Source organism: Rissa tridactyla, chromosome 6, assembly GCF_028500815.1.
Source record: "Rissa tridactyla isolate bRisTri1 chromosome 6, bRisTri1.patW.cur.20221130, whole genome shotgun sequence".
NCBI classification, from domain to species: domain Eukaryota; kingdom Metazoa; phylum Chordata; class Aves; order Charadriiformes; family Laridae; genus Rissa; species Rissa tridactyla.
Window position 1 is genome coordinate 21,070,626 of NC_071471.1, and position 27,917 is coordinate 21,098,542.

The window sequence follows — 27,917 nt, forward strand, 5'->3', positions numbered from 1 at the left end:
CAGTTACATGTACCAGAATAAATTAAAAAAGAAAGCAATTCTGCCTTTCATAAAATGGTGGTGTTCAATTCTGTTTCCTGTTGGTCCCTTGGACCTTTCACCCACTCTCTCTTGTCCAGGCAGAAGTGCTCCAGGACCCCTGCTTCTGAGTAACACACCACCCCTGTGCTCCGAGTCCTCCTGGCTTCACAAAGGGGAATGCATTTTAGCATCACTAAATATCCAAACACATGCATAGCATATGTATAAGCCATGTATGCGCATAAGGATAAGCACATGAAAGGGTTTTGCACATGTGAACCTATGTGCACGCACGGAGACTGGGCACCTCTGAAGAACAGAGCATTCCCAGTCCTCACTGCCAGTGTGACAGCTACGCCTTTCTCCTAGGGACCAGCAAGAGTCTGCGGGCTGGATGTGCACTTTAAAAACTAACCACATGCATATTTTTTTTTTTTCATTATTCCTTCTGTGTAAGCGGAGCAAACATTTGTACTAGTGATGATTGTGCCAGGTTAGGACTTGGACAAGGATCTAGAAGGCCTGATTGCTCAACTGAACCACTGGAAGCCTCCCAAGACATTCCCTCGTCCTCTGTCTTCCCACCGTCTGCCTCTCCCTCCCCCAGGAATGACGACTGGCAAGGAACACCTCCCAGCTTGGAAACTGAGACACACTGAGATTCAAGCCAGCATTTTCAAGCTTTAGCTTTTAAAGCAAAGACTTAATCTACGCCACTGGAGTAAAGCGCCCAAGGTTATCCACCCACACTTGAAAATCCTGGCTGACGTAACGCGAAGCTGTGTGACAGCTGAGATTGGCCTCTTTCTCTCAATCCCTTCAATCAGCCGTAATGCTTCTGAATTAAACTTTCCCTCCTTGTTACTTAGAAATCACGCTGCTCAGGAAAAGCACCAGCTTGGCCACAGGGACACCTTCACCCCAAAACGACAGGCACAATCCATCTTCCCTTTCTTTCCAGGCTCGGCAATCCAGCCGCTGCCAAGGAGCTCTGAGTGAAACAAGTGACAAGCTCTCAAACCTAGGGACCAGCTCACATCAGCTACATTTGTAATGACGTGTTCATAAAGGAAGGGGCTAGAAAATGAGATTTTAAAGACTGTTAACACAGCATTATTATGTTTTAAACATTTCCTCTGTTTTAAAGTTTTCATTTCTTGCCTCTCCCAAAAGAACCTGCGCTGCAAATCTTGCCAAACCACAAAAGCTGGCTCTGACTTGCATCAAATCAAAAGCTTGAAGGAAAACCCAGGCTGTTAGCAGCAACAAATAGTAGTAGTTGAGGATTATTAGAGTGCTGTATTTTTACCACCCTACTCCAGCTTCAGTTCTTGGAGACATGCGGTAGCTGCTGAGGATCCACAAAGAGCCTGTGTATTTTCTGGGTTGCATGCTCCGTTCTGTGTCAGTTTTAGCACAGACTATTTCAGCACACCAGAAAACTGCTCTAATTTAGATCAAACCAATTACAGGAGCTGAAGTCTGACCACAGCTCCCTGTGGTTTACATCAGGAACTGCAATGAGACAGGGGTGACGAAGAAGATTTTGCACACTCAGGAGATGGCTCATTCTGGCTATTAATTTCTGAGGACCAGCTCTTGACAGCACTACATTATTTTCAGGTACTGGCCCTCCAATTCTGAAGCCCAATCATGATGTCAACTAATGCAGTGCAGGTCTGGTGTAATTCCAAAGATCTGAATCTGCAACCTGCAATCCCAAAGATCGCCTTAAACCATAAGACTATAGAGTCTACACAGCATTTAGCAAGAGATCTGTATTACAACTCAAGCATGGGGTCTGTTTAGTCTGAGAACGGCTTGTTTTCTTTCTGCTAGCTTGCTAAGAAATCCTGTTGGCATGTTCTGACAAGGATAACTTAATAGTTGCCAACAGAAACATGGCAGAATACCGTGTATTTCCTGTATGTATGAATGCCAGTTTAAAACAAACAGGAAAACAAGTCTTTCAGTTGGAAGGCAATTTACAAAAATCTGTCTGAACATTACAACCCCTTAAAAAAAAAAAAAAACAAAAAAAAAAACCTAGTACCGAAACATTTCTAAATGCTTAAACTGGAATGATTAACACAAGAAGGGTGAACATACTTAGCACTGCGAATTGCTCTAAGAAACTCTGGAGTTATAAGCAATTTGTTAAAATGGGGAATTAGTCAGCGGCTGTCTGACCTGAGCAGGTTTGGAGCTGCTGGTCACAAAACAGGTCACGTTGCAGTTACTCTTCCCTCTAGGTGAGGTTAAAACTTGACCCAGTATAAACAACAATAAATTTTGTAGCCTAAAGAAGCCAACACTGATGCTCCACTGCACTATATTGGATTGAGAAAAGCAGAAAAAATGGACCGCGCAGTCCAGAAAAGGAGAGATGGCCGTAACTCTCACAGCCCTTTCTTTGGAGCCCACACCAGTCATGCTTAGAGGTAGAGGTAGGATCCCACAACCTGAATTTGGGTTGAACATTTCTGGGAAGCACCTGCTGTAATCATCCTCTTACTTCCCAGATAATGGTCCAGCAAGCACAGCCCGCCAGAAACCATTGATGCTGGGACACAGTGTATGGCACCCCAGGGTACAGCGGCTCTGGGGGAGCCAGAACGAGAAATTAGAGACCATAACCTCTAGCTATTAAAACAGGTAATAAGGTTGGAAACGGGGCATTCCCCATCCACTCAGAATAAATAGTCTGGAGCAATTTGACCCACTTACCACCATTCCCTCAGGGCAACTCTACTCACCCACACAGCCTGCTGTTCCTCCCGGGAGGCCCAAGGTAGCCACCAGAACTAATTCCTCCCCAGAAATAGCCTGTCCTTCACCTTTGTACTGCCACACAGGAGGAGGAGCTGCCTTTTCAAAACAAACTCCTCCAGTCCCTGTTCCACAATGAAATCAAAGCTACCCTCACAGACACATCAGATGCCCCTAAATAAGACCTCTGTCCCATTCTGTAGGCCCTTCCTCAAGCCAAGCAACCATCCAGCTACTTACTCCTCCTCCCATTTTCCCATCTTCCTGCCCATAGTCAGGGGAGTTACGGCATGTCTGCACACACTTCATGAGTCAACAGATGAAAGGGGGTAGAGTTGTTCTTAAATGGTACAGGACCAATGAAATAACTTACTGTATCTGTGCCCACCACTTTTTCACCAACCACTCACAATAGCATATCAACAATCCATAAAACAATACTGAAAATATTGACCCTGCTCTATTAAAATCCCAAAGGGGCAACCCTTTGCCTCACATTGCGAAGGACTGCTCTCACCTGATGCCTCATGTCTCTATCTATTAAGAGAAAGCCTCATTTCTGCTCCTTGGTCCTTTCTTACACTTACCACCAAACCCCCTGAGCGCATGGTTACCCCAACAGTTATGGTGTAAAGCTTAACCCACTGCGCAGCAATTGTGTGATGTGTTGCCCAAGGCAACACATCTCCTAATGCTGTTCTCCCTGGTTCTTGCACAGTTACTTTTTATTTACTTGAAACATGGATGTCTAGATGATATATATATGTGCTAAATAACTTTCTTTGTCACTTACTTTCAGCATTAAGAATATTAGATTTTGTAAAAAGAGCTGCTTAAAAGCCTTTTTGAAATCCAGACAAATAAAAGACTCTGCCTGTTATGTCACTTAGATGCTTTGGAAATACCAAAGTAGCTTCTAAACAAAATAAATAAATAAAAGTTATGACTCATTTTGCTAAAGCAGCTTCGCTATTTTAATAAATAGATTTGGCCACATTGTCTCATCCTGGCTTCTGAAGTGCTACGGTAATAGCAGAGAGTTAGACTTTGCCATTTGGGCTTCTCAGATCAATCATCCGGAGTCAGAAATGGCAAGAATTTTGGAGGAATAAAAGATAATAAAGTTATAAAAATTTTACTTCAGCTGTGATACACAGCTCCAACAGCAACTGCAGGCTGGGTCTCAAACTTACCCTCCTGAGCCTGCGGCACCCAAAACAATCAAAACCCAGGACTCATCTGACAATAAAAATCACTATTCCTGTCTTGAGAGTAATAAATTGTTTTGAAGTCACCAAAGTTAATGAACTCCACCTTTGTTTACTTTAAGCTCCATCACACAGAAGAGGCTGGTGCAGAAGGTCTGTATTTACATTTCAGCTGAACAACCTATAAATTTTAATTGTAGTGGATATTCAGAGCATTAAGCTAGAACTCCGGTTAAGTATCTTCTGTACAAAAGTTAGATAGATTCAATATGATACCATCTCTCTGCCTTTGGGCTGTTGAGAAAGTCTCAAGATTCAATCAAGGTTGCGGTTTTCTGGGCTCACTTTAGTAGCACTTTATGAGGACGCTGGTCTGACAGCACTTGGAGATCCTCAGTTCTTCCAGGATGCTGCGAGACACCCTGCCATACTACCCCATCAAAGTTCCTCTTCTTCAGGGGAAAAAGATACTCTGTGCTTTTGGAAAAGTATCACAGAGACTCGGACTGCAGCACACCTAACTCCCACACTTGGAGTTTTTCTACCAGGTCCTCTCACTGGAACTGAATTAAGCCCCCTTTCCTCCATCCTCAACGGGTGTATTTCTTCAGGAAATTAAAAATCATTAATAGACCCAATGAGAGAGGAAACTATGTTCTGCATGCTGTGTTGCTGCAAAAAGCAAAGGCACCTGAAGTTTGCTGTTCAGTTAAAAAAAAAGTGATGAGGGACAAACTGGGGAAGAGTCTTAAGCTTCCTGAAACACATAAACCTTAAAATTAAAATCTTAGTTCATGATGTCAGTAACTGATTACATCATAGGTGGCACATAATTAAACTTATAAAGGGGTTTCATTATTTTGGTTTTATGCCGGATACTGAAAACTAGTGCATTATTCATTTAAAAATTGTGTCAGTTAGAAAAACCCCAAATGGAATAAGCAATTAAATATTAAAGGTGGCTGCCTCAGTGGAAAACAGTCAGAATGATAATTGGTAAAGTTTCCTGTACGATGCCAGTGCCATTACGAAGTCTGAACAATTTCAATCCTAAATAAATAAATAAAATCAGCCTCATGAGGGTATGAAGATTTGGAGATGTACAAAGAGATCGGTCATGTTTATTTTCTGCAGAAGTACTGAGTTACAGCCTGGGCAAATAAAACCCTGTGAAAATAATAATCCCGAATTAGCTCTCAGCAATTGCACAGATGGGTCTGAATTCCGAATCTGGACCTTCATTTTCAGTCCCAGATTTGCGGCTGCCAGGAAGACACTGAGAGCCCACCCTGACCCCTGGTGAGAAGGTCTCTGCGGCAGGTCCCCCCTCCCCTGCGAGGCCAGGGCCCCGAAGGGTACCGGCAGGGTGGAACTGAGAAGCGCACAGGATGGGGACTGAAAGGAAAAAATATAATCCGCATTCAAAACCGGCAATTCAAAAGTCATTTCTTCTTCCAACAGCATGCAAAGCACTTTTCAATGTTACATCTGTCCTCCCTATAAGGTTCATGGCTTTGTTTTTAGCTGAGCTTTGTCATCAACTGGTCCAAAAATTTGATTATCCCCTCATTTGATCCAATGAAGCCATAACTTTCATTTAAGGATCAGTCAAGACTGAAAATCAGCTAGGACACTCCTGTGCTACAGAGCCCCTCTAATCTGTGGTGTTTGCAGCTCGTTGGTGTAACAAATATAAATAAAAATATTCTCTGGTTAAAGAAAAATGCCACATCTGCAAGCGGTGCTAAAGAAGCCTCCCTTTGAGCCCAGTCCACTCTCTTCAAATCAGTTCTTCCCCGTACTGGCATAATTGCCATTTTAACCTTCAGCACAGGCAGAAGCAAAAACTCTTGGAAAAGCACCGCTAGGTCTGCACACCACCTCTGAAGTACGACGGAGAGCCCACAAATCTCCACAGCTCCTACAGGACTCCCCTTGGCCACCCAGTCCCAGAGTGCCTGCGGAGCTCAAAAAGCACAGGATTTAACACTCAGCCACTTACATATTCCAGTCACTTTCCGTCTTATTTATGTGCATGCACAATATCCTGATAAACTAGAAGGGAGGCTGCAGCCATTCCATCTGCGTTGCCTTTTATGCTAAGAAAGATAAATTGAGGCTGATTCAGAGGAGAGATTTAAAGAACGCAGTATGTTATCGAGACAAGCGCAATCTTCCCAGGGAGCCGTTGTAGTGGGTTGTCTTGAGATCATGCCTTTATTTGTTTGCTAAAATAAATGGACACCACACAAAACTCAATTCATATACGAGACACCTCTTCCAGCCCACTATACCTTCCTATTTTGCTTAGCCAAAACGGTCTTCACCTATTATTTATTGATGGGACCACTTAATGGCACATAGAAAATTAAAAATAATAAAAAGCTAATTAAAAACTTCAGTGCTTTCCTTTCAGTCTTCAGTAATCTATCGAACTGAAAGACATTTATATCCAAAGCACATTACAGTTTACGGGGTTTTCCGTCTGTGATAATTCATGGATACTTTCAATGGATTTTAATACAGGCAAAACCAAAGAGATTTTATGGAACAGTAGAAGCATTTAATAAAAAATCAGAATCAGTCAATCATCTTTTTAAGACTAAGTGATAGAATTTGATAGCAGGGATAAAAACCCTAATAAATTCCATAGGAACACCTCAGAAGGCTGAGGCAAAAAGTGATCATTTTCTTTTAAATTAACAGTAGAACTTTTCCATAAGGGATGTTACAAAATACAAATGACCAGAGGAATAAAATACAAATGCTTGCACTTCCTACATCTCTCTAGGCTGTATTTAAAAAAAAACCAACAAACCCATCCAAAACCACAACTAACTTTTGTTACTATCAGTTTACAAATCACAACTTTCAGAGACCTCGAATCCATTCTTGGAGTGCTCTACTAAGAGTTCTGGGACTCTGGTTCTTGAATTTAGTAATGAAGGCGGATTACCTTAATCTAAGGAGACGCCATGAAATCCTTGAAGTAGATGCAGAGAGAGGCGACCCATTTGCCTGCTTTGTTTGGGAGGGGAAGCCCACTGGAGCCCTGCCGTAATAATAAAGTGCTCCCTGCACGCCAGTTCACACGTGGGGCTAAATCTGAAGTGACATTTCACAATGAAAGGAGCAGTATTCACTCGTGTGCTCAGCATTTTGATGTCCGCCAAAATCTGGCAAACATGATTATAGAGATCCAGCAGGCATGGCACAGCTCTATTTAGTCCTCATGGTTCAACGCAATGCTATGCAAGAAATAAATAAAAAAATAACAGGCTGCCTTGGGATGGCATTCTGGGAGTATGATTTCATGCATATGGATGGACTCGACACACGTTTTGCAATTCCTCATACAAGGAATATCTGAACCAAAGGGGGCTGCTTTACCCACCCTGACGGGGTCCGTTCAGCATCCTGCCCTCCCAACTATAAGCCAGCGCAGAAACTTTGGGCTTCAGGGACTAGCGATGTTTATTTGTGCTACTCTGCATGGCATTTTAATTAGTAACTGTGCGGATTTAAAACCTTTGAATGGACACACAGGGGCAGTTGTGCAGCCTAGCTTTTGTGTTTCCACTCTCTCAAAAAAATCCTGTTTGAGGACATCAGCAGGGGGTTAATGGAAGCTTTGATAAAGTTCTCCAAAGCCTTTTATTGTTGCTCAACTACGGACCGGACTCTGCTGTCTCTCTGGCTGTTTTCCAATTAATTTCGTCAGCTGCAAAAAAACCTAGAAAATTTAGAAGCCCATCTAAACATTTGGTAGCCACAAACAAAAATCTCCTTCCACATGAAAATATGTCCTTGCTAATTGCTTAAGGGAAGCGCTCAGGCTGGACAGCCAGCTTTATGAATGTGAGATGTCAGTGCGCTGCCAGAGAAAGGAAAAGCACAGCTAAATAGTCCAGAGCAAATAAAAGCTGCAGGACCGCATCTTCATCTCTGTCGATTTCGTAACTATTCATCTGTACCAATATCACCAAGACCAGAATTTGATCAGATTCGATGCCTCCTAAAAGTAAGTTTATGTAATTTAAATACGGTCAACACTACCCAGTCCTGAAATTAAACACCTTTTTCCCCAGGAGAATATGTTACTAACCTCCATTTTCCATAGCAAACCATGAGATCTTTTTAAAAATGTGACCAAACTTCTATTTAAATGCTGCAATTACCTCTTGGCACTATCTGACATGCAACTTGTCTAAGCTGTTCGCTGAACCCTGAAGCTGGTTATTTACTAAGGATCTTTAGAAAGCACTTTTTTTTTTTCCCCTTCCGACCAAGACTTGAATCCCCCACCTTGAATACAAATTCATGGAAATGGGTGGTGCAGACAGCTTTGCCAGCAAGCAGGCAGTTGTTATTTTAATTATTATTTCTTTGTGGAAAGCTGTAGTTACCTTAAAATAATAATTTAATCCCTCCCAACAATAGTTTTCCCGGGTTTGTTTTTGAGACGGGAGCACGTATGCTTATAGCTACACATTTATTACAGACCATCAGTTAAAGCCTGTGCAAGAACACGGAGCTGTTAATAAGAAACTCCCACTTGCATCTGCCAGCTTGGAGAAGCTCCTTACTCAGAAACATTACCTTACGCACGTAATTAAATGTGCAGAAGAAACCTGAAGTGGTCAGCACATGACATCTCTGAGGCTCTGAGAAATCTCACGCTAAACACCGAAATCTGAGAATCCTGAAGTATTCCTAACTGTTTGCTTCCATGCAATTCCCAAATTTCTTGTGCTGGGAACAGTAATCTCCTTTGCGGATCTCCCACCGCCTTTATATTTGAAAGGTCTGCAGTTTCCCAAAATACATTATTTGGTTTGCTTCAGAAGTCCTCGCGGTAACTCCCTTCAATGTAAACCTTCAGACAGCGAAAGCCAAAACACAAGTCCCTTGGAGAGCAAACGCAAGGGAAGAAGGAGGCAGGTTGTTGTCCTGCACAACCCGGCAGGTCACCCCACCGACTACCGCAGGTGAAACCCTACAAGAGCTGACAACTTGTCCCAACCCTTCTGCTTGAAAATCTGTGTACGGGGCGGGGGGCATTGCCGCTTATGTTTAGCAGATAAATGTGAAGCCTTAGAAACCACACTGGTTTAGATTCAAAATGAGAAAGTTGCATACAATTAGCCTGGAATTCTGCAAGATGCTGCAACAAATCACTCAGAGTGTCACGCTTACGGATCACCCCTTTTTCAAGTCCCTGCTTACTAGTTTTGAATCTCCTTCCCTGTTGAATTCATGCTTGACACAGGTCCATTTGAGGAACAAGGAGACTGCTGATCCATCATCCTTAGTACAAACACCTTTATAGCAAAATAAAAACACCTCCTTGCAACTTCCCTTTTCCATTACCCTGACATTTTGCAGAAAAAAAGAATGCAGCAGCTAGAAGTATTGCACACACATCCCATGCTCTGGACATCTGGAGTGTATCCAGATGTTTGCCAAGAAATTATTTTAAATCAGCTTGTGGGGAACTGGGTGGCCGGGGTGCTGTGACTGTTTATACACACCCAGCTACGTGCACGAGTTTCCTCCAGGGTTTGTGTGCCTGTAAAAGGACTCCTGGAACAGGCTATTTGTATCCTTTGGCTGCAGGGAACAAGTAACTGGAAAGGGTGGGACCATGCTGGTAGCAAGTACTTTGGAAAAAATAAAAAACTGAATAGATTCCTGGATGTCTGGGAAGGCTACAGCCAGGTACTGCTGTGCCCAGCATCTGGAGTGCCAGTCACTCCTCATGTTTGGTCAGGGACATGAACTCGCCCACCTTCACAGCTTCCAGGTTGGGCTGTCCAACTTGCTGCAAAGCCCAACGCTTTACAACTGGTGCAAAACACTCGCCCAGTAACAGCCTGCCCTTAGTCCTGCCCTCCGCGAGGCCCTAAACCTCCCCAGCACTACCCCGTCCTCGCACCAGCCAAGGGAGCCAGGCGGGGAGCTGGACTGGGAAACCCACCAGGCGTGAAAGAGGAGCTGACCTGCACGAGCCTCCCGACACCCTCAGCAGGCACTAGGGAAGGGTGGTGTCAGAACAGAAAATGACTTACTTCACCAGCTTACATTATTTTAGAGGGTCTGTGAAACTGACATAACTGTCTGAGGAATCCTGTCTTCAAGCCCCCAGAGCTCCTTCCCCGCCCATTGGAGATGAAGTCTTCCTCGGGGTTATACAGCCCGTAACAGCTCATCGCCAGGATTACATTAAAAAAAAAAGGAAAATTTTTGCAAGAGCTGAGCATAAAACTACAGCAGTCTGGAGAACTACAAACTTTGCTATTTTTGAAAGCAAAATTAACTTCTTTTACCACCTCCCTATCGATATGATTCTCAATATGCACATAAATATCTCCACATACAAAATCAAAAAATGTTATGTTCACTCTGAGTGAACAGAAATGATTTACCGTTATTTCTACTGAAACCAGGACTATGCTCAAAGAACACGATGGAGTTTAGAGAGTCAGAGGGATCGATCGATCTTCAGAGTCTCTGTTAATTTTATTTTCCAGTAGTAGTTTAAGTGTATTCATGCAGTCACCTAAAGAAAGCTCTGTGACTGAAATCTAGTTAACAATGTCTTTTGATGTTTCACTACAGAGCAATTCTTTATAGATAAGTTATAAATATCCAGGAAAGTAGCACATTAAAAAGAAAATACTGAAAACCTTAGGTTTCCTGGCCTTGGCATGTGTTGCTTTTGATCTGCCTGAGCAACTATTACTTTGTCGATATGAGGAGTGCACACTGACCAAGGGCAATGGGTGTCCATGAATTTTTACTGACTGCAAATTTAGCTCTGCACAGGCTAAACCACACTGGCAGAATGTAAGACCTTATATGCATTTTCTGTGCTGTTCTGTACAACACGTGAGGAATGCTAATCAGCATTTGAAAGGAAACGTGGGCTTTCAAAGAAGACACACCGAAATGCAAAATGGGAATATATATTCCCCTACCAAAAAGTCCAGTAGAACTTGTGAGTCATCTGGAAGCAAATAACTCCCACTGCTTCCCCCCCCGCCACCATTTCTAACTTAAAACACAATCCTCCTCAAAGGATCAGGGTCTTTCAGATTTTTTTTCCCATTACTAATGGAATTAAGAACATAAACAACAAACAAATCTAAAGGCTAAATAAATCTGACTAACAGTTGACATTTTCCTTCCCTGCACCGTATGTCAGTATTTCGGGTTCATCACATTTGGTCACCAAAACTGCAGCCTGTCCCAGAAGAATACTTGATTCACGTGGGCCTTCTCAGCGGTGCTCAAGTCCTGGTGGCACCGTGACCCATTTTAGCTCCTGCCTGGAAACGGATACTGAAGAACAGCAGGGCGCTGAGTGACGGTGAGGGACCGGGGGAGCACAGAGAAGGGGGGGGAAGGACTGCAGCACAGCCAGCCACACCGCTCTGCCTCCGAGATGAAGCAGCCTTGAGACAGGCGAACAGACAGCTAGACAGGCAAGGTGTGGGGGATCGCAGAGACAAAGGAACTGGGGAGAGGAGCGAGAACAGAAAGAGGAAAAAAATGGGACAAAGAGCCTGAGATATTCATAAGAAAGATCAGCTCTTGATCCTGAGCACAGGCAGCTTGAAAACATCCAGTCCGATGCAATGTGAAAAAGAGTAAGTTTATTTATTTATACTGTATTTTCATCCTAATTGGCACATCCTGCCTCCACCTAGCTGTGCTGGTCCACTTAAGGAAGCAGTGAGCCCAAGGTAACCTAACAAGGTAACAAATCACCAGGCAGTCTGTTTATTCAGAAATACCGACCGTGTTAACTCCAACAAGCAAAGGAGCAAGAAGGACACCCATCCCTCATAAAATGCAAACAAAAAGAAGTGTGGAAAGCGAGCAGCATAATGAATTCTGATTTTAAATCTCGTTTAGAGCTTGTGTAGACTCTCCCGCCCCCCCCGCCGTCACTGCTCCTCTGCTTTATGAATGCCTTTAGCATCCGTGCGAAACCTTGTCCTTGCGGTGCTGCCCCCTCGGACATGCACACAGGCCGACTTAGCAGTGAACCTGGCTGTCAGGTTGGAGACCTAAACAGCTCGGCTGTAATCTTTAATAAAAATATAAACTGTTCAGTACCTCTTCAAAAACCCCGAAAGCTTCCTTCTTGCTGTGAACAAGGTCTCTTTATTAAGAGATTTACTTTTAATTTTGAACAGCTTCGCAGCATTATCCTTAGCAGAAAAAAAAAGGGCCCGGAGGTTTTTGAGCTATTCAGTCAACTGCCTGGTAGGATTTCTCATTGAAATCAGCTTCTCCTAGCAGCATCGCATGAGAATTGCTGGTTTGCATCTCTTCCACAAGTCATTTCACATTTTTAAAGCATTGAGAAAGTGGTGATTTCATTTGATCAGAAAACAGAAAGCCACAAAAGTCACCACTGCTGGTGGAGACCCTTAATATCAGCATTTCCCAGTACTCATTGTGCTAAGGGCGCTGGCTGCAAGTTCCAACAGCTCAGTGTTCCATCCTCTGCTTTTTTAATTTATTTTTAATCTTATATGGGAAGAGAGTAGCAGTTCCCATCTCAAAAATCTCAAAAAAATTATTATACTAAACATGTAGAATTGCGAGCTGAATCCACCATTCAAAATTCTTATAATGTCACAACAGTGAAGTATTTCACTAGGAGACGGGAATTTTTACTTCGTTCAAAGCCTGAAATTTATCTTCTTTCTTTAAAAAAAAAAAAAAAGAAAAAAAAGAAAAAGCTATAAAACCCAGGATTTTTTTCAAAGGAAGCAGGAAAAATACTTTTTCAAATGCTTTTTGATCCTACTTTGAATGGCAAAAGCTTATTTTCATTTAAACATTTTTCTACAGTATTGGAAACTTAAGAGTTTCTAAACAAAGGGGGAAAGTAAACTGCCTCATTTCATTATCTCCAGGAGTAAAATGGCAAAAGCAAACAAAGAAACACCTGTGCCTTTCAGCTGCACTTTTTATAGTCACTGCAACACATTTCTTCAATTTTGTGCTGAATGTACCAGTAACTGATTTCTCATCGCGTTCTGTCCATCTCCAAATGCATACATACCTTGCTGGCATCCATGCAAGCAAATGTACAAATACTGGGATTTCTGAATCTGACATTAAAAACTGTGTTCTAAAAATTCTGTTTATTTTCTTCAGATTATACGGTTGCATATTCGGAAGGTCAATTTGAGACTGCTGTTAGGAGGATGGATTTCCTGGTCCCTTGCATACTTATTATCCCTACTGAATTTAACTCAAAGATGCACCTCTTGGAAACAATTCCATCAAATTCCCCAGAACAGGACCCAAAAGCACTGCTCATATCTAAAGAACCAAGTTAAAAATATTTTTTTTCTATCAAATGTTGTAAAGCACAAGCATAAATAGCAAAAACAATAAAGCCGTTTACAGATTTTCAGTGTTGGCAGTTGCATTTTTATTAGCAAAACAGGAAAAGAGTGTTACTAAGGATGAGTTTGGCTCTAATCTGAAATTAGAAACTGCTGCAAAGAAACCAAGGTAGCTTTACATTAGTGTAAGAAAGGTGCAAGATCAAAACCAAGCCTGTGGCAGTGCTCTATCATGACATGATTTCTTTATAATGAAATATAGTGAAAGCAAATGAATGGCACAAGAATTTTAATGCACCCCAGACACACATTTACAATGATTAAACAGATCAGTACTTGTAAAACCCAAGGGTCCAACTTTACAAACCTTTACTCAAGCAAGCAGTTTCACTGAAATCAATGGGAGTATTTGCATATGTAAGGACTATTTATCTCAGTTGAGATCTGTAGGTTTAGGCCACACATTTCTATTTGGATCTTCTATGCAGCAGAATACACAAAGTCATATGAAGAACGGGAGAACACCAGCACTTTGGAGTTAATTTTCATTTGTACCAGTACAGTTTTCTCCAGCCCTCTGAAGCATTTGATAGACTGGGCATGTTTCATAATTGGAAATGTTGGCAAAAATACAAATTTCCTGATGTGAAGAACTGCTACTCATGGATAATAAACAAAATCAATTCTTATTTGCATATTCAATCAGATTTCAGTTTGCATATTAAAGCATAATATGGTAGAATTTTCACACGGTAGATGGATCCCACTCACTTATTCATGCATATATGCATCCACTAATCCTTACACATGCCAAAATCAGTCAGAAATACTCTCTTTGCTAGGCATTCATAGCACAAAAACACTGTCCCTGCTGCTGTTCTCAACCTTCTCTTTTCATATAGTGTATGACAGCATTCTCCCGCGGCTTTCTCCCAAGACTCTGTAATAGCCCCTGTTCTCTATTAGTCTTCTCTTCAACTAGGCAAAGCGATAGTTTGAATTTTTGAATCATAATTTAAAAGGGATGCTGTCAACTGTATGTGTAAAGAACAAAAAACACTGGACCAGATTTTCAAAGGAGCTTCAGCGTGGACTTGACAATTTTCCTTGTAACTGTCACTGCAAAATTGAACGTATCTCTGACTGTTAATATCGCAGTATTCTGGACTCCAGGTAAAATCTGTAGATTTAGACTGTGCGTATCTATTTTTCACACGCCTCTACTAGGAAACAGAATTCAAAATACTCATATAGTCCAGTACTATCAAAACATACAATATTAATATTGTCCCATAGACCATAAGTCTAATGGTAAATGACACCCCTGTAAGCTGCGCTCCCAGGCGCTGAATGCCTGCAACATCTTGTGGGACTTGAAGGCAATCAGTGCTGTGAGCGATTAGATAACAGGTTTGACGGTCTTGTAGCCAGTCTGACAGTCTGGATAGCTACTTTGCATATAGAAGAGTGTCATATTCAAATGTATATAATTTTGTGCATTAAATTAAAAATTCAACTGGAGCCCTGTGCTCGAAACCCTAGCTAGCTGCAAATAAGAAATGTTTTCGTGTAATTAAAGAAAAAAAATCACACAAATGATCATCAAAACTAAACCGCAACCTGCTGCAGCAGCCTTTACTAGGTCAAGCACAGGGGACTGAAAAAAGTAGAACTGCCTAGGGTATCTGAAATAATCAGGTATAAAGAGAAATGCTATTTCACTCTCCCAGATGAGTGAAATGCAAAAATCAGGCAGCATGAAGATGAAAGCTCACATAGGATTTCTAAAGTAATGCCATCTGATCAATTGAAACGTTGTTAGCAGCAGGTTAAGGAGGTGTTTATTTAACAATGGGACAGAATCTAATTGACTTTGCAGGAGAGGAGAGCAAGCAGCACCAACTCATTCCTCTTTTTGAATCTTACACAGCCCTTTTTGGAAGGAGGCAGAAGCACAATCCTGTGCTTCCCAAGTGCATGTTTTCCTCTCCCTGAACACCAAGGGCACATTCGTGTCCATGTGCAGGGTCTCCCCTACAAGGGGACGAGCCGCTGGCAGCCCTGGCTCTGTCCCTTCGCGTCGCCCAGGGCAGCTGTGCTGTTCTGCTTCTGCAGAATGCCTCCCAGTGTCCTCGCAGCGTGCTGCAGCACAGCTCTGCTCCCAGCTACAGGAGTCAAACCCTCTGCTTTTCTAGCTGTAAAGAATTTGAACTATCCATATCAATAACCAGAAAATAAGGGTTTGACCCAGTTACACATCTTAGGGCTCCTTGCGTTCATTTGCTAATGCTAAATGCAATGGAAAGCACAGCTTTCCTAAAAAACAGGCAGAAAAGAGTAAGAGAATTTGTGTTTAGGTTCCTACCTGCTTGGTTAGTTGTCACAGTGACTGACACAGCTTGGTCCTGGCTGGGATTTTGCTTGGACACTCCATTCACCGCCCAGACTTCAAAGGTGTAGTTAGTGTGTGCCAGGAGGTCAGTAATGGAGACTTTGGTGGTTTTCAAGCCATTCTGCTGGGGGCTAAAGTGCACACCACTGCCACAGGACCGGCAGCGGCTGAGGTCGCCGGCACCGCACCTCTTGCATACCACGTTGTAGGAGATGTCTTCTCGACCACCTTTGTTCTGGGGGGGGCTCCACTCCAAGTTCACCGATGTCTCATTGACATTGGAAATCAGGTTCTGGGGAGCAGACGGAGGGCCTAGAAAGGAAAAGTCCACATGTTTTTAGTAACTGGAAAAACCTTGCATAGTATCTTCAGACTTAGGGTCCTGGGTGATACTAAACATATGCAACTCCCAGTTAAGTCAAGGACAGCGGAGACCACACAGAATTTTACTTGTCTGTGTTCTCAACGAAGGTGAAAAATTGACTGGTAAGTCAAACGCTGATCTCTTCATCTGATAAATTAACAGTATCTTCCAGCTCTAAATGAGCCTAAAAGCCCAGTATTGCAATTAAACAAGAGTGAGGCTTTTTCATTGTCACTATTTATACTTGTAATGAAAATGTAAAATTTACATATTTTACATTCATTTTTTCATGATCTCCCGAGCAAAGCATCAAATGCACAAACCCCTGCTTCACTTGAGATTTTCCAGGTCCCCCATTACCTACAGGCAGACTCTCATTGAAATTGTTGATTCCTGGTATTTTTTTGTTAAGAATAGAAGTGCAATATTTTCCAGACAAGTTGATGTCAGATCGCATTCAGCAAACACTGAAGCCCATCAAGCAGGGAGCTGGGCATGGCACTTTAGGATGCAGGAAGGAGATTTCAGTAGAAAGCCAGGCACAGAACTAAGGCTTTGAAGGAGGGAGAATAAACGTTACAATAGGGGTCGCTGGATAATGTGAAAGAATCGGGGAGGAAAATACAGTGAGCAGCTGAAAGAAGAGCTGATACAAGAAAACCGGTCAGGAACAAGAAACCATACAGAAAGCCTGGAAATAAGGCTGAATCAGAGACACAAGGTCAGCTCTTGCACCACTGTGACAGGAGACTTTAAGACTCATACACACGCTGCCAAAGAGTTCCTAGCCGGTTCCAGCCTGGGGACTATGGGATTTGGGGACAGAGCCGGAGGCAGGCTTGGGAGGACCTCCCTGGGCACGACAGGGGCAGAGCTGGGCGCCGGGAGGGGTGGCAGCAACAGAGCAGAGCCTGCAGGAGGCAGCTCCTCCGGGCACCTTCATCAACCCGCTGGGACTGTAATGGTCGGTTCTGCCCGACCGGGCAAACTGCCTCCAGCAGCGCCCAGACACGCTCTGTGACCAACGCACAGCCAGGAACCCTATTTATGTGCTTAAATCCCCACAGGACCAAAACCAATAGGCACGCTGAAAATGCAGAAGAGCTAATCCTGTGACTCTTAATCTAATTTCAATACAGTTGAGGTGAGACACTTTTTGTACCCTTAAATTTAACAAGGATGATTCAGAGCAACCCCATGAAGCAGATGGGTATTTTATACATCACAAAAAGCTTCACTGATCATCAAAAGTCATCAAAACCCCACATCAAAAGGTGTGGGGTAGCGCACAAGGGTGCTCTGGCCACACACGCAATACTTTGGGACAGGACATAAGGTAAATACCATAGCGAATAGAAACGAAACAGAGAGTGAGAATGAAGCAAAATGTAATGATCCAAACCAGAATGCAGTAAAAATAGCAGTCCTTGGTAGTTACTCATAGTTACAGCTTTATATACAAATATTATTACCAGAAAAATACTGGAAATAATTTTGTAGAAAGTCACAAATTCAATTTTTATTCAAGACACAGGAAAGCTCGTGAAAGCTTCTTAAATTTTATCAAAATACATGTGACGGTTGGAATTCAAAAAAAGTTCAACCAGATCTCCTGTCAGAAAAAGAAGGGAAAGAGAAAGTTCTGGCGAGTTTCATTCCAGGTTTTCATTCCTGTTATTTGTCAAATGTTATGAAACTGGAAAAAAAATTCAGCCAGCCACCAATTGTTTCATTAAGTGTATAAATAAATCAATCATAATCTCTCACATGCCAAAGGTACAAAAGCAGCCATCGGGGTAAGATGGGAACCGAATAAATTATAGTGAAATTCTGCTGAAATTACAAAGTGACTCAAGTGTAGCAGGGGAGAGGTTAAGCCGTTAAGAGGTGACTATGGTGAAGATTAATTCTGGCTGCCTCAATCCATCAGGTGCATCTAAAAGGAAGCCTGAGACCTGAGCACACTGTGAGGACAAGGTTTCGAGGACTGCATCACGTCCTTGGGTCTGTGCTTGAAGCTGCCAGGATGTAACACATGTTCAACAGCAGACAGGACTTTTAGGAGAGGCAGCTAGGTTAAGAAAAGAGTCTTAAATTACATAGAGGTCAAATGTATCTACTTATCTTCAGTACCTAAATGAAAGGCCCCTGCTGCAAGAGTAGCTGAGCAAGGATTGTTTTGTTTCTCTGTGCTCACTTCAGAAATATGAAATTAATATATTCGTTTTGAAAAGAGGGAAATCCTCCCTTCCTGCCAAACCTTTGAAACAGTCTCCGAGTTAATCAGGGCTGACAGGTAGAATTACTGCAAGGAGAAGAGAGAGCCCGGGCCAGCTCCTGCGACGGGGAGCCCTCCCGCCTGCTGCACCACCGGGCTGCCATTCATGACTTCTATTTATACACTGGCAGCATTTAGGACTCCTAAGGACAAAACCCTTTTACTCAAAGATCAGTTACCAAACACAGTAAGAGATGTTTCCTGTTCCAAAAATGATTAGAAGCTAGCAGAGAAAGAAAAAGGAAAGAAACTGGGTTTAATCTCTGTTCATCATGAGGAAACTGAGGTAGAGAGAGATGTGGCGAGCCAACAAGGGCACACAAGATGTGCCTTGCACATCTGGGTATCGGTCACAACTCTCCCAAGTCTCAGCCCGGTGCCTCTGCCCCATAGCCAGCTCTCCTTCCCCCAAAAGCTGGGTCTGCCAGCTCCCCTGGGCAGGAGAAAGCGATCTCTGCTTAGCCTGCAAATACATAAGCCCTCCTGGTCAAAAACACACTCCGAGTGCAATGAGGTGGAAGACACTCCGGAAATCATGAACTCGAGCAGCAGCGTAGGAATTGCTGAGCAGGAACTAATCTAAACCCCACCTACCCCAAAACTCCCCAAACTGCCTCACACCAGGGCTCCCTCTTCAGGGCAGGCAGGTGCACACGGTGACAGCATTTGTCCCTCCACACTGCCAAGGAGGCAGGAGAACAAACAAAAGCCTCTGGAGGAAACCAGCAGCCTCAGTAGACTGCAAGCCCAAGTCCACGCTGTACAGCGAAGGTCTGACCTCGCCAGAGCAGTTGCCGGAGCTGGTGGGAGTTAAGGATGTCCATCCTCCCAGAGGCTGCTCAGTACCTGGCAGCAGCAAGCCCTGAACAGAAAACACTCCTGTGGGAAACAGCAAAAGCTTTAACAGTGGCAAAAGGCAAAAGACGTTTTCTTACAGTGCGTTCGTTTGCTGCAATCACACGAGCAAGAGCATCAACTTGGAGCACAGCCAGGGGAGCTGAGATAAGGTGGTGCCAGTGCAAACACCTCCCCTCCCGGAGCAACGCCCGGCTCTGCCAGGGCTGCCCTTGTTTCAGGGGGATATTTGGGAAGCGAAGGACTCCACATGAGGAAGGTTCACACTGTCACAGTTACAGGCTGAAAGATCTGCCTTTTAGCTCAGATACAGCAGCCAGTTTGGGGTTAAACTCCGACTTACTCTGATGTCCATTAAGATATTTTCCAAGGCTCTAGGTCCAGTTTCACGTGGGAAAATGTGCCAGAATGAATCAAGCTCCTCAGAAGCAAAAAGTCAGTAATTAGTATGTGGGACAGGGCATTGCAGTGTCTAAACAGAGATGCAATGAAGCGGAAAACCAGGGAAGCAGATGCTTGCAGGTCACAGAGATGAGTGCACCACCTCCAGCATGAAAAGGAAGATGCGGGGGAGTCTCCAAATGGTGGGCTGACATTACAGTGAAGTGAAAAGCAATTTCTTTTCTTTCTGGAGCATAGTCATCAATGGAGCTGTTGGCACTGAGAGTGGGGAATAGTTTCAGATTGATGGGCCCGGTTTCAGATGTGGAAACACAGGGCGTATCTGCTCCTTCAATGGTGATCAGGATTTGCTTTGTTTCTGACAACAGAGACACTGCCAATAGATGAGAAGAAAACCCTTTCAGGGCCGTGGCAGGCTGGAAGTGCCAGCGCTGTTCCAGGATGAACCCAGCTAGCAGGACAGCGTCCTGCTGGTCAGACCACCACCCTCGCACTAACCCTTGTCCTCTGGCAGAAATATCTAGCTATGGGGCTTAAGAAAGCTTAAAAATGTGACAGTTCCTACAGAAAAAAAATTAAAATCTAGACATTTTTATTTTGAAAACCAACTAATTCTAAAGGTCATTTTATGATGACAGGAAACCAGGTGCTCTTGCTTTCCCTGCCCAAGACAACAGAACCTGAGGGATGGATGTAGCGAGCCGCTCACACGTCTCCCATCGGGGACTGCAAAGGGGACACGGTTTGATCATGGTGCCTGAAAGCCAGATCCCTCACCCAGCCCATTACCAGCACCGTGAGCGGACACGGGGGACTCCTCTGTGGGAACATAGGGAACGGAAGTTTTTAATTTTATTCCTTCCTGGGGCTCCGTAAATCTTGCTTCACAATAAACCCATCAAAATCAACTGAGCCATGAAGCAAATGGAAAAGCCCTGGGTGGAGCGGTTCATTGTGTGTGTCAGGGCTGAGGGAAACACTCAAGAGTGTTTAGCAACAAATAATCTTTGTCAAGCTAATCTTACTATCTTCCTCAACCCTCCTATTAGATTGACTTAAATGTATTGGGCAATGTAGATTGTTTGGCTTTCTCTTGCTGCAATAAGCTATAGCCATTTTATCTCTCTCTCTCCCTCACCCACAGACAGACAGATCTGTCTGTCTGAAGGACAATGTTGTATCCTACGTCAAACAAACATTCAGGAAAACTAGAGCTTTTAAGGGGTTAATAGCACGAGCATCACTTGTACTAAAAGAGACTGATGTATTTTAGCACTCTTACTACAACCTCAGGCTGCATTTTAACTCTTAGTCTGTCGATATTTCTCTCCCTGCCTTCCCACAAAACACTCCAGTCACACTCCAGTCAGAAGCCTCCCGCAGGCCACTGCAAGATTGACAAAGGCCTGACAAAAACCATGACGAGGGCACATATCAACACCTGACCGGCTTCCTCCTTGCCTTCCAGACCACAGGACATCTCCGTGTGCTACATTACCTGTGTGCCAGCTCTCTGTGGATTATAGGTCTCTGTGGGCATAGTTATGGAGCGTCTGTGATTCATACCAGGGATCAAGTCCTGTCCGAGCACCAAAGGAAGTGACTCACATACAGCTTCCGCAGGGAAGACCCAGTCATGAACTCACTATGTGGGACTGAACTAGCACATGTGGGGTGCAGATGGCAAGGCGCCACGGCTGTGAAGTAAAGCAGGCTGCACACTAACACTGGGCATAATGACATTTCAGTAAACTGTTTATTTAAAAGGAGAATAATATTTTGCCTTTCAATCAGCTGCCCTACACACTGAGGGACCATCGGAGGTTGTTGGCTCAACCATCAACAGGTTGTTTGCCGGTTGTTCAGACACCATCCTGCTGAGGAAGATATCCCAAAGCCCTTTTTTTCCTGCCACCAAAGGATAACAGCGCAAGTGTAGGACGTTCAACCTAGTGGGACTTGGCAAAATCGTTCCACCAAGGAAAAAGTCTCTCCTGAATGCAGCAAACAATTTCAAAGGCAAATAGCACAAAGACGATTAGCTGCAACTGAGGGAACATTCCTGCTGCTCTCAGGGATCAGTCGTGCGCAGCCCTTCATGCATGCCAAAGGGAAAGTACAGACACCAGGACCCTTGGTGTGCCCAAGGACGGGGCCTAACGAGGCTGCGCCAGGATTGCGAGGTTCATCACCACCATGAAGCCACGAAGGGAGAGAGCCTCTCACCCGACAAACTCCATATACCACAAACCCATGTCAAAGAACCTGCTGGAGCTGGGCTTCTGGAGTTGGAGGGACTCCAGCGAGACAGACAGACAGGCACAATTTGTCGGGCGTGCAGATGGACTCCAACCAAGTGAGCCCGCCCTTTCGCCCTACAGCTGTAAACCTGACCAATCTACGCAACCGAAAAATACCTCTGGAAACTAACTCTGGGATCTGAGAGTACAACTGTAAATGCACTGTGCTGGGGAACTGCATTTAAATGGTTATGACAAAGGTTTTAATATCCCTGGTTTTACATCTTCCTTTTTTATTACTGATCTGCCCAGCAAGGTGCTTCTCTAAAAGCCTCTGTGGGTGTATACAGTAAATTCAATTACAGTTTTCTACAACTGGACCAGACAGACTCGTTTGACATAAAGAATACTGTCTTCACTAAACCAGTTAATTTAGTTCAGCAACAGTGTATGGTTAGGAGGCGTGGATTAAAGGGCAGTGAAAGGAGAAGAGAAATAAACGATTCCCAGCAAAACACCTCCCAAATGAGTTTGTTGTCCCATAAAATGACAAAAAATAAGGAGGACCTTGCAGCTTGGTTCTCTGCTGCCCCAGATTGTTAGGATGCCAGAATCCCACTTTTAGACAACTAGCAGCTCCAAATTTTGGGCAGACAGCTTTAGTTCACCAAAGCTATAGGTAAGTAAAAATTTCTTTTTCCTTTTCTCAGAGGTCCCATGGACAAAGCACTAAAGATAAAGTTGTGCGCTTTGGTTTGGCCAATTTTATCAGATGTGAGTAGCCACTGTATACTATTTTCTTAGGCTGGAAAACAAAAGCATCACAAACCAAAAAGCACCTCAGCACAGGGTTCTGACACTTAATGCCTTTAAAGTGAATTTAGCACTTATGAGAAACCCACTCTGATGGCGCCCAAAATAAAGCGCTCTCTAGCCACCAACAGCTGCCTGCCTGCGCTCCTGTCACGGCCTGTGCCCTGGCAGAGGGCTCCTTACCGGGAGCTCCTGGTTTTGTGCCAGCTTAGTCCTCAGCCACTAACAGTGGCAGTGAGCTCTTTTTGGCAGCAACATTACCCATTAAGGACTACACTGACATTATCGGTATTTGGACTGTAACAACATCTGTTTGTTACTAACCTATGGTATGGTTAATATTTATTACCTTGAAAGATCTATCTGTGGGAGGAGATCTATTAAAAACGCAAGCTGAAACCCACACTCTCCATGGAAGTGCTAATGCAGATATTTCAAATATGTACCCTCAAGAAGGCAAGCCTTCCTTATGAGCATCCTGTCAGTCACCAGATCAGTGCATTTGAAATGTACCCTCTTAAAAGAAACATGCTTTCAGAAGATATGTATGTGACTAAGTAACAAGCAGGATGAAGCTTCTGAGCCCTGGAAGGAGAAAATGATTAAAAAAATAATTTACTCAGTCTGTGTGTGCACATGTGTAAAAGCACATTTCTCTATCAGGTAACGGATGTCTCTGCAGCCAGGGTGATGGATAATTATTTTCAAGTGGGTTGTCACCCTGCATTCCGTCTGCGTTCGCTTGACAGTGTGAAATCGGAAGGAAGCTTCATTGGCAATTCCCACCAGACATCAGAAAACCTCAAGCATGTAGAAAAGACTTTAATCTTCCTTAACCATTCCCACACTCTCCTTGAGGAAAATACCACCTCTCTTTTTTGAGGCACAAAAAGTAGGCCTTAGCTTGATAAGGATTAAAAATCATTCAAACAAACAGTAAAAATAATATGATAACCTGCTGCAGTTTGAAGCTCTCTAACTTCACCCTCAAACTGAGAAAACCCTATAAACATACTGGTTAGATGCAGCAGAGTGCCAGCTACGGGTGTTTGTTAATCAAAGTCAATCAGGCAGACCAGCAGGCTTCAATGGGCTTTGGACTGGGACTGACAAAAGGATCCTCTTCATGAGCCTGCTCCAGAGATGCTGACCCTCTTCATCTCCAGTGATTTCAAAGGGAACTCAGGGTATTCAGAAATCTTGAGCTAATTTGCTACATAATAAACAAGATTCATACAACAGGGAAGGTTGCTATGACTCACCGTTGTTTAAAAGGAGCCTGGTATGAACTGGCCTGTTTTGATTCGGCAACTTGGCCTTGGCTATACTACAGAGGAGCAGTTAAGTCTGTGATAAGTTACAGGAGCAGCAGGCACCTGCGAGTAAGCATCCAGCTGTCTAATAGCAAGAAAACCTAACTAGAAATGCACTATCAGAAGCAGTGAAAAGTTCAGCACATCTTCCGCTATACAAGATCCGAAAGCCAGCTTTTGTGTACAACACAGCAAGAAGAAAGAGAACAAATAAAGAGGTGTAAAAAAGAAAAGATCCATACAATGAACAACTCCAAAGATCTTTGGAGCATTTCTACAGAGAGCAATGAAATGTCACTGGAAGTACATCAAGTACCTTTGAAGGGGCTAGCTCAGGCACTAAAGGCAGTACGACTCTGCTAAGGCATTTGGTCGTGTTGCCAGCCTCACCAATGTGACCATACTCCTCTCTCAACAGGGCCTCATGATGCCATTATTTTACGGACAGCCTTTAACAATTCTAATCAATACTCTTTAACTTGATCATGATCCTGAAATTTGTCTCCCTGGAGGCAGGGCTGAGTGTGTGAAATAGAGAGTTTACTATTTTCAGAGTGGATGCAAAGAAAGTAATTATTAAATAATCAATGTCTTTAAACTCTTTAAGTTCTCTCAGAAAAACATCTGGCAAAGCAGCGCCAGCACAGCCTTCAAGAAAAAGCACTTTGGCCTCCTCTTCCCATCTCATAAAGCTTCATTAAACCTGTACAACTGTGGAGCTGTCAATAATGTTTCAGCATGTCAGCTGTGAAGTCCTTCAGATAAGCCTTTGTTGTTGATCTTTAACCATCTGAAAGACAAGTTATAACGCAGAGTAAACACCTGGGCTGTGTAAGTTTAGGCTTAGAAATAAAGCCCACACTTTCCCTGTGACAGTTGTGTATGTTGCTGCCACTAATTGCTTCTTTCAGCAGTTGTAGACAGGTCTCCTGTTGCTGTGGGCTAATTTATACAAGCACTGACAGTTCGGACAACGCTCGCTTCTTGTCTGCCTGGCTATTCCTGACCATTTATCATTATAGATTATGTGTTTTTACAACTGGTGAGACCAAAGTCAACAGTCTGCAAGATGCAGCAGACACTTGAAATATCAGTCATTTGCTCTATTTCCACCCCCCTTCTCCTTTCTGTGCATGGTTAGCATTACAACTGGTTTTAATAAGGCGACTGATTTGGTAAACAATTCTTAATTTATTTACTTGGGCAAGACTCCTTTGACTTCAGTGGGAGTTCTGCCAAGCTAAGGATCTTGGACCAGCGCCAATGATAAAATGCCCATTTTACTGGCATGTACGATTTCCTATTTACTTGCCAAAAGAACCCTGGTTACCAGCTTCACAATAGGCTTTGTTCCTTTCACCTGGAGAACAATCCAACTGATATTTCCTCTTCTCTCCAAACTAAGGGAGTTAAGCAAAGAGGTCCAGTTACCACTGGCAGAGACATGGGAAAACTGGTGCCACCCCTGTGGGCTCTGGGTTTCTCTTCCAAAAACCTCCATATAAGAACATTTTGCTTTGCCACGTATGCCAAGACACGTTATTGCATCTACTCTAATACGCTGTGCTGCAGACAATACCACCTGTGGTCACTCAATATTTCAAGATAAAAAGAAGAATTCCGCTGTGGATACCAGAAAGTTATCTGACAGTCTGACAGGAAAGAAATGCAACCAGAAAAATAAGTTGTTCTGCCATTGCCCAACTGCTGAATTTCTTATTCTGTTAGCCCTCTAATTTACTTCAACGACTCTACAGAACTGGGTCCTGACTAACCAAATCAAAGCCCCCACTTAATTGAGTAAATGTCTCTGTTAATTTAAGGGTCTGGCCAGAAAATCAGAAGACAGCTAATAAACAGCTGCTGTATTTAAAGGAGTGATGATTTTAAATCTACTGATTATAAACACACATTGTCAAATTACTCCCGTCTCCTCTCTTCAAGCCATAACCACTCCCCTTCTTATTCAACATTTTCTCAATTCCTTCAGCCCGTCACCACAGACGAGGGGAGGCAGCCTTCTCCTTTGAGATTCCCATCACTCACAATCCCTTTCTCTCAGTCTGGCAGCGATGCAGCGATGGATGGTCTATTTTCCCAGCCTACGTGGAGAAGAAAAATCATGGTCTCCGAACTGCCTACTCGCTGTTCCCTCTGCTCTTGCAACTGCTGTAACTGTACCCTAAGAGGCATTTTGACGTACTGTTCACATAATCAACCACCTTATATAGTGTTTTAAGAATAAAATAATTTACTTAAGGTACAGACATATATAAAACCATGGAAGAATTATTATGTCATAAATTCAGCTTCTGCAGATCAGAGGCTGTATTGGCATATCCTTCATATTATAGAGAACGGGTTCCAAACGCAGAGGTTAGACTGAAGTAGTGCCAGAAGAAGTGTGCAAACCCTGGGAAGGAAGCATGGCAAAGCCAGCGCAAAGCTACCTACAACACACTAGCCAGCATGACCGCGCGGTGTACCCTACTTTCCTATTCTTCTAAAAGCTAGAACAGTGATAATCGGCGTCTGTCTGGAAATTTAGAAGAGGCACAAGTTAAGTTAAAGGAAAAAAGAGCACATTTGTTTATTTAGAAGTCTAAGCAATCATAATAAACATATGCTCAAATAATCAGCTCCTGTGTAATTACTCATTTGCAAGCACAGTTATTAGGTACGTAAATTCACTCTTTTTTGAAAATGCAGGTCAAATATTTATCTCAGATATATTAAGTGCAACACAAGATTGTGCTAAGGGTGTGTATTAGACTGTAACATTTAGAGAATTGAAGTGTTTAGACCTTTCAGACCTTTCTTAAAGCCTTGACCTTGGAAACAAATAAGGACAGTGTTATTTTAATGTGCATTCAAATTTTAACAACACAGTCACACAGCTCTAGTGGAATCCACATTGAGTTTCCACTGTAGATTGCTCATCATTTCATTATGGTTCATTATGCTGATAACTGTCAGAAAGCATTAGAAGCAGGAGCCTTGAGTAATAGCACTGAAATGGTAATTTAAAAACAATATACTTTCTGGAGGAAATACAGCAGTGCACTAAATTCAATTAGAAGAGGCAAATGTAAAGACAAGTAAGTGACGTTTGCTGTTTGAAGTCAGGATCTTCGATTTCTTGATAACCTAAACTGGAGAAAGTCCTTTTAAAGCTGGCACTTTTCTCTTGCACCTCACTAAATCTGCTCTCATTATCTCTAAGCTTCTCTGGTATAAACTGTCTTAAATGCAACCGTTTTAGAAATATTTCAGGCCACGCCAAAATATCAATCAATCAGTCTCTGTTTGGGTGGCACAACAGACTAAATTATTCAGGGTCATTTACTGAGACAAATTTCAAGATGGACAGTCTATGCTGGTAATCTCCCTTTTGTAAGGGGCTCCCAATTAAAAATCATTAATAATCTGAATCGAACAGACAATATAAACAATACAAAACCGTCCCTTTTTCACTCATAATGTGAGCATTGTTTGTTAAGAAACAGTTAGAGAACCCAACTCATTAACGGTGGGGACGCAGGGCCAACGCCCATTAACTTGGGTGGGAACTGCACCTGCCTGCGCCAGGCTGCAGTTCACAAAGTATCTCCTTACGGAGAAGGAAATTCAGGGTTGAGGACTATGATTGAGACTGATTGTTTTCAAGCCTCACGGATTTGTGTGTTGGTAAGGCGATTTATTCTCCATTAGATTGCTAACCTTATGAAAGACCCATCCTCTCAGCAAGTACTGAAATATAATGAAGGTCTGAACAGTTGCCTTAATATTATTTTTGCGATGCTTTCAAAAGGGAAAGGCATCCCTGTTTTCCACAGTTTGTGCTCAAGTGTATTACAGGTCAATCATACCATTTCCATGCCCAAGCACACAGCT

The 27,917-nt window shown here is 43.2% G+C and overlaps 1 protein-coding gene across 3 annotated transcripts in view; it reads right to left on the reverse strand.

Annotated features, from left to right (window-relative positions):
* EPHA4 (EPH receptor A4) overlaps nucleotides 1-27,917 on the reverse strand; it is a 107,382-nt gene that overhangs the window by 33,104 nt on the left and 46,361 nt on the right. For all 3 annotated transcript variants that reach the window (XM_054206524.1, XM_054206523.1, XM_054206525.1), the window contains exon 5: nucleotides 15,732-16,070. In XM_054206524.1, the coding sequence (XP_054062499.1) occupies nucleotides 15,732-16,070 (339 nt within the window). The remainder of the gene's footprint in view (nucleotides 1-15,731; nucleotides 16,071-27,917) is intronic.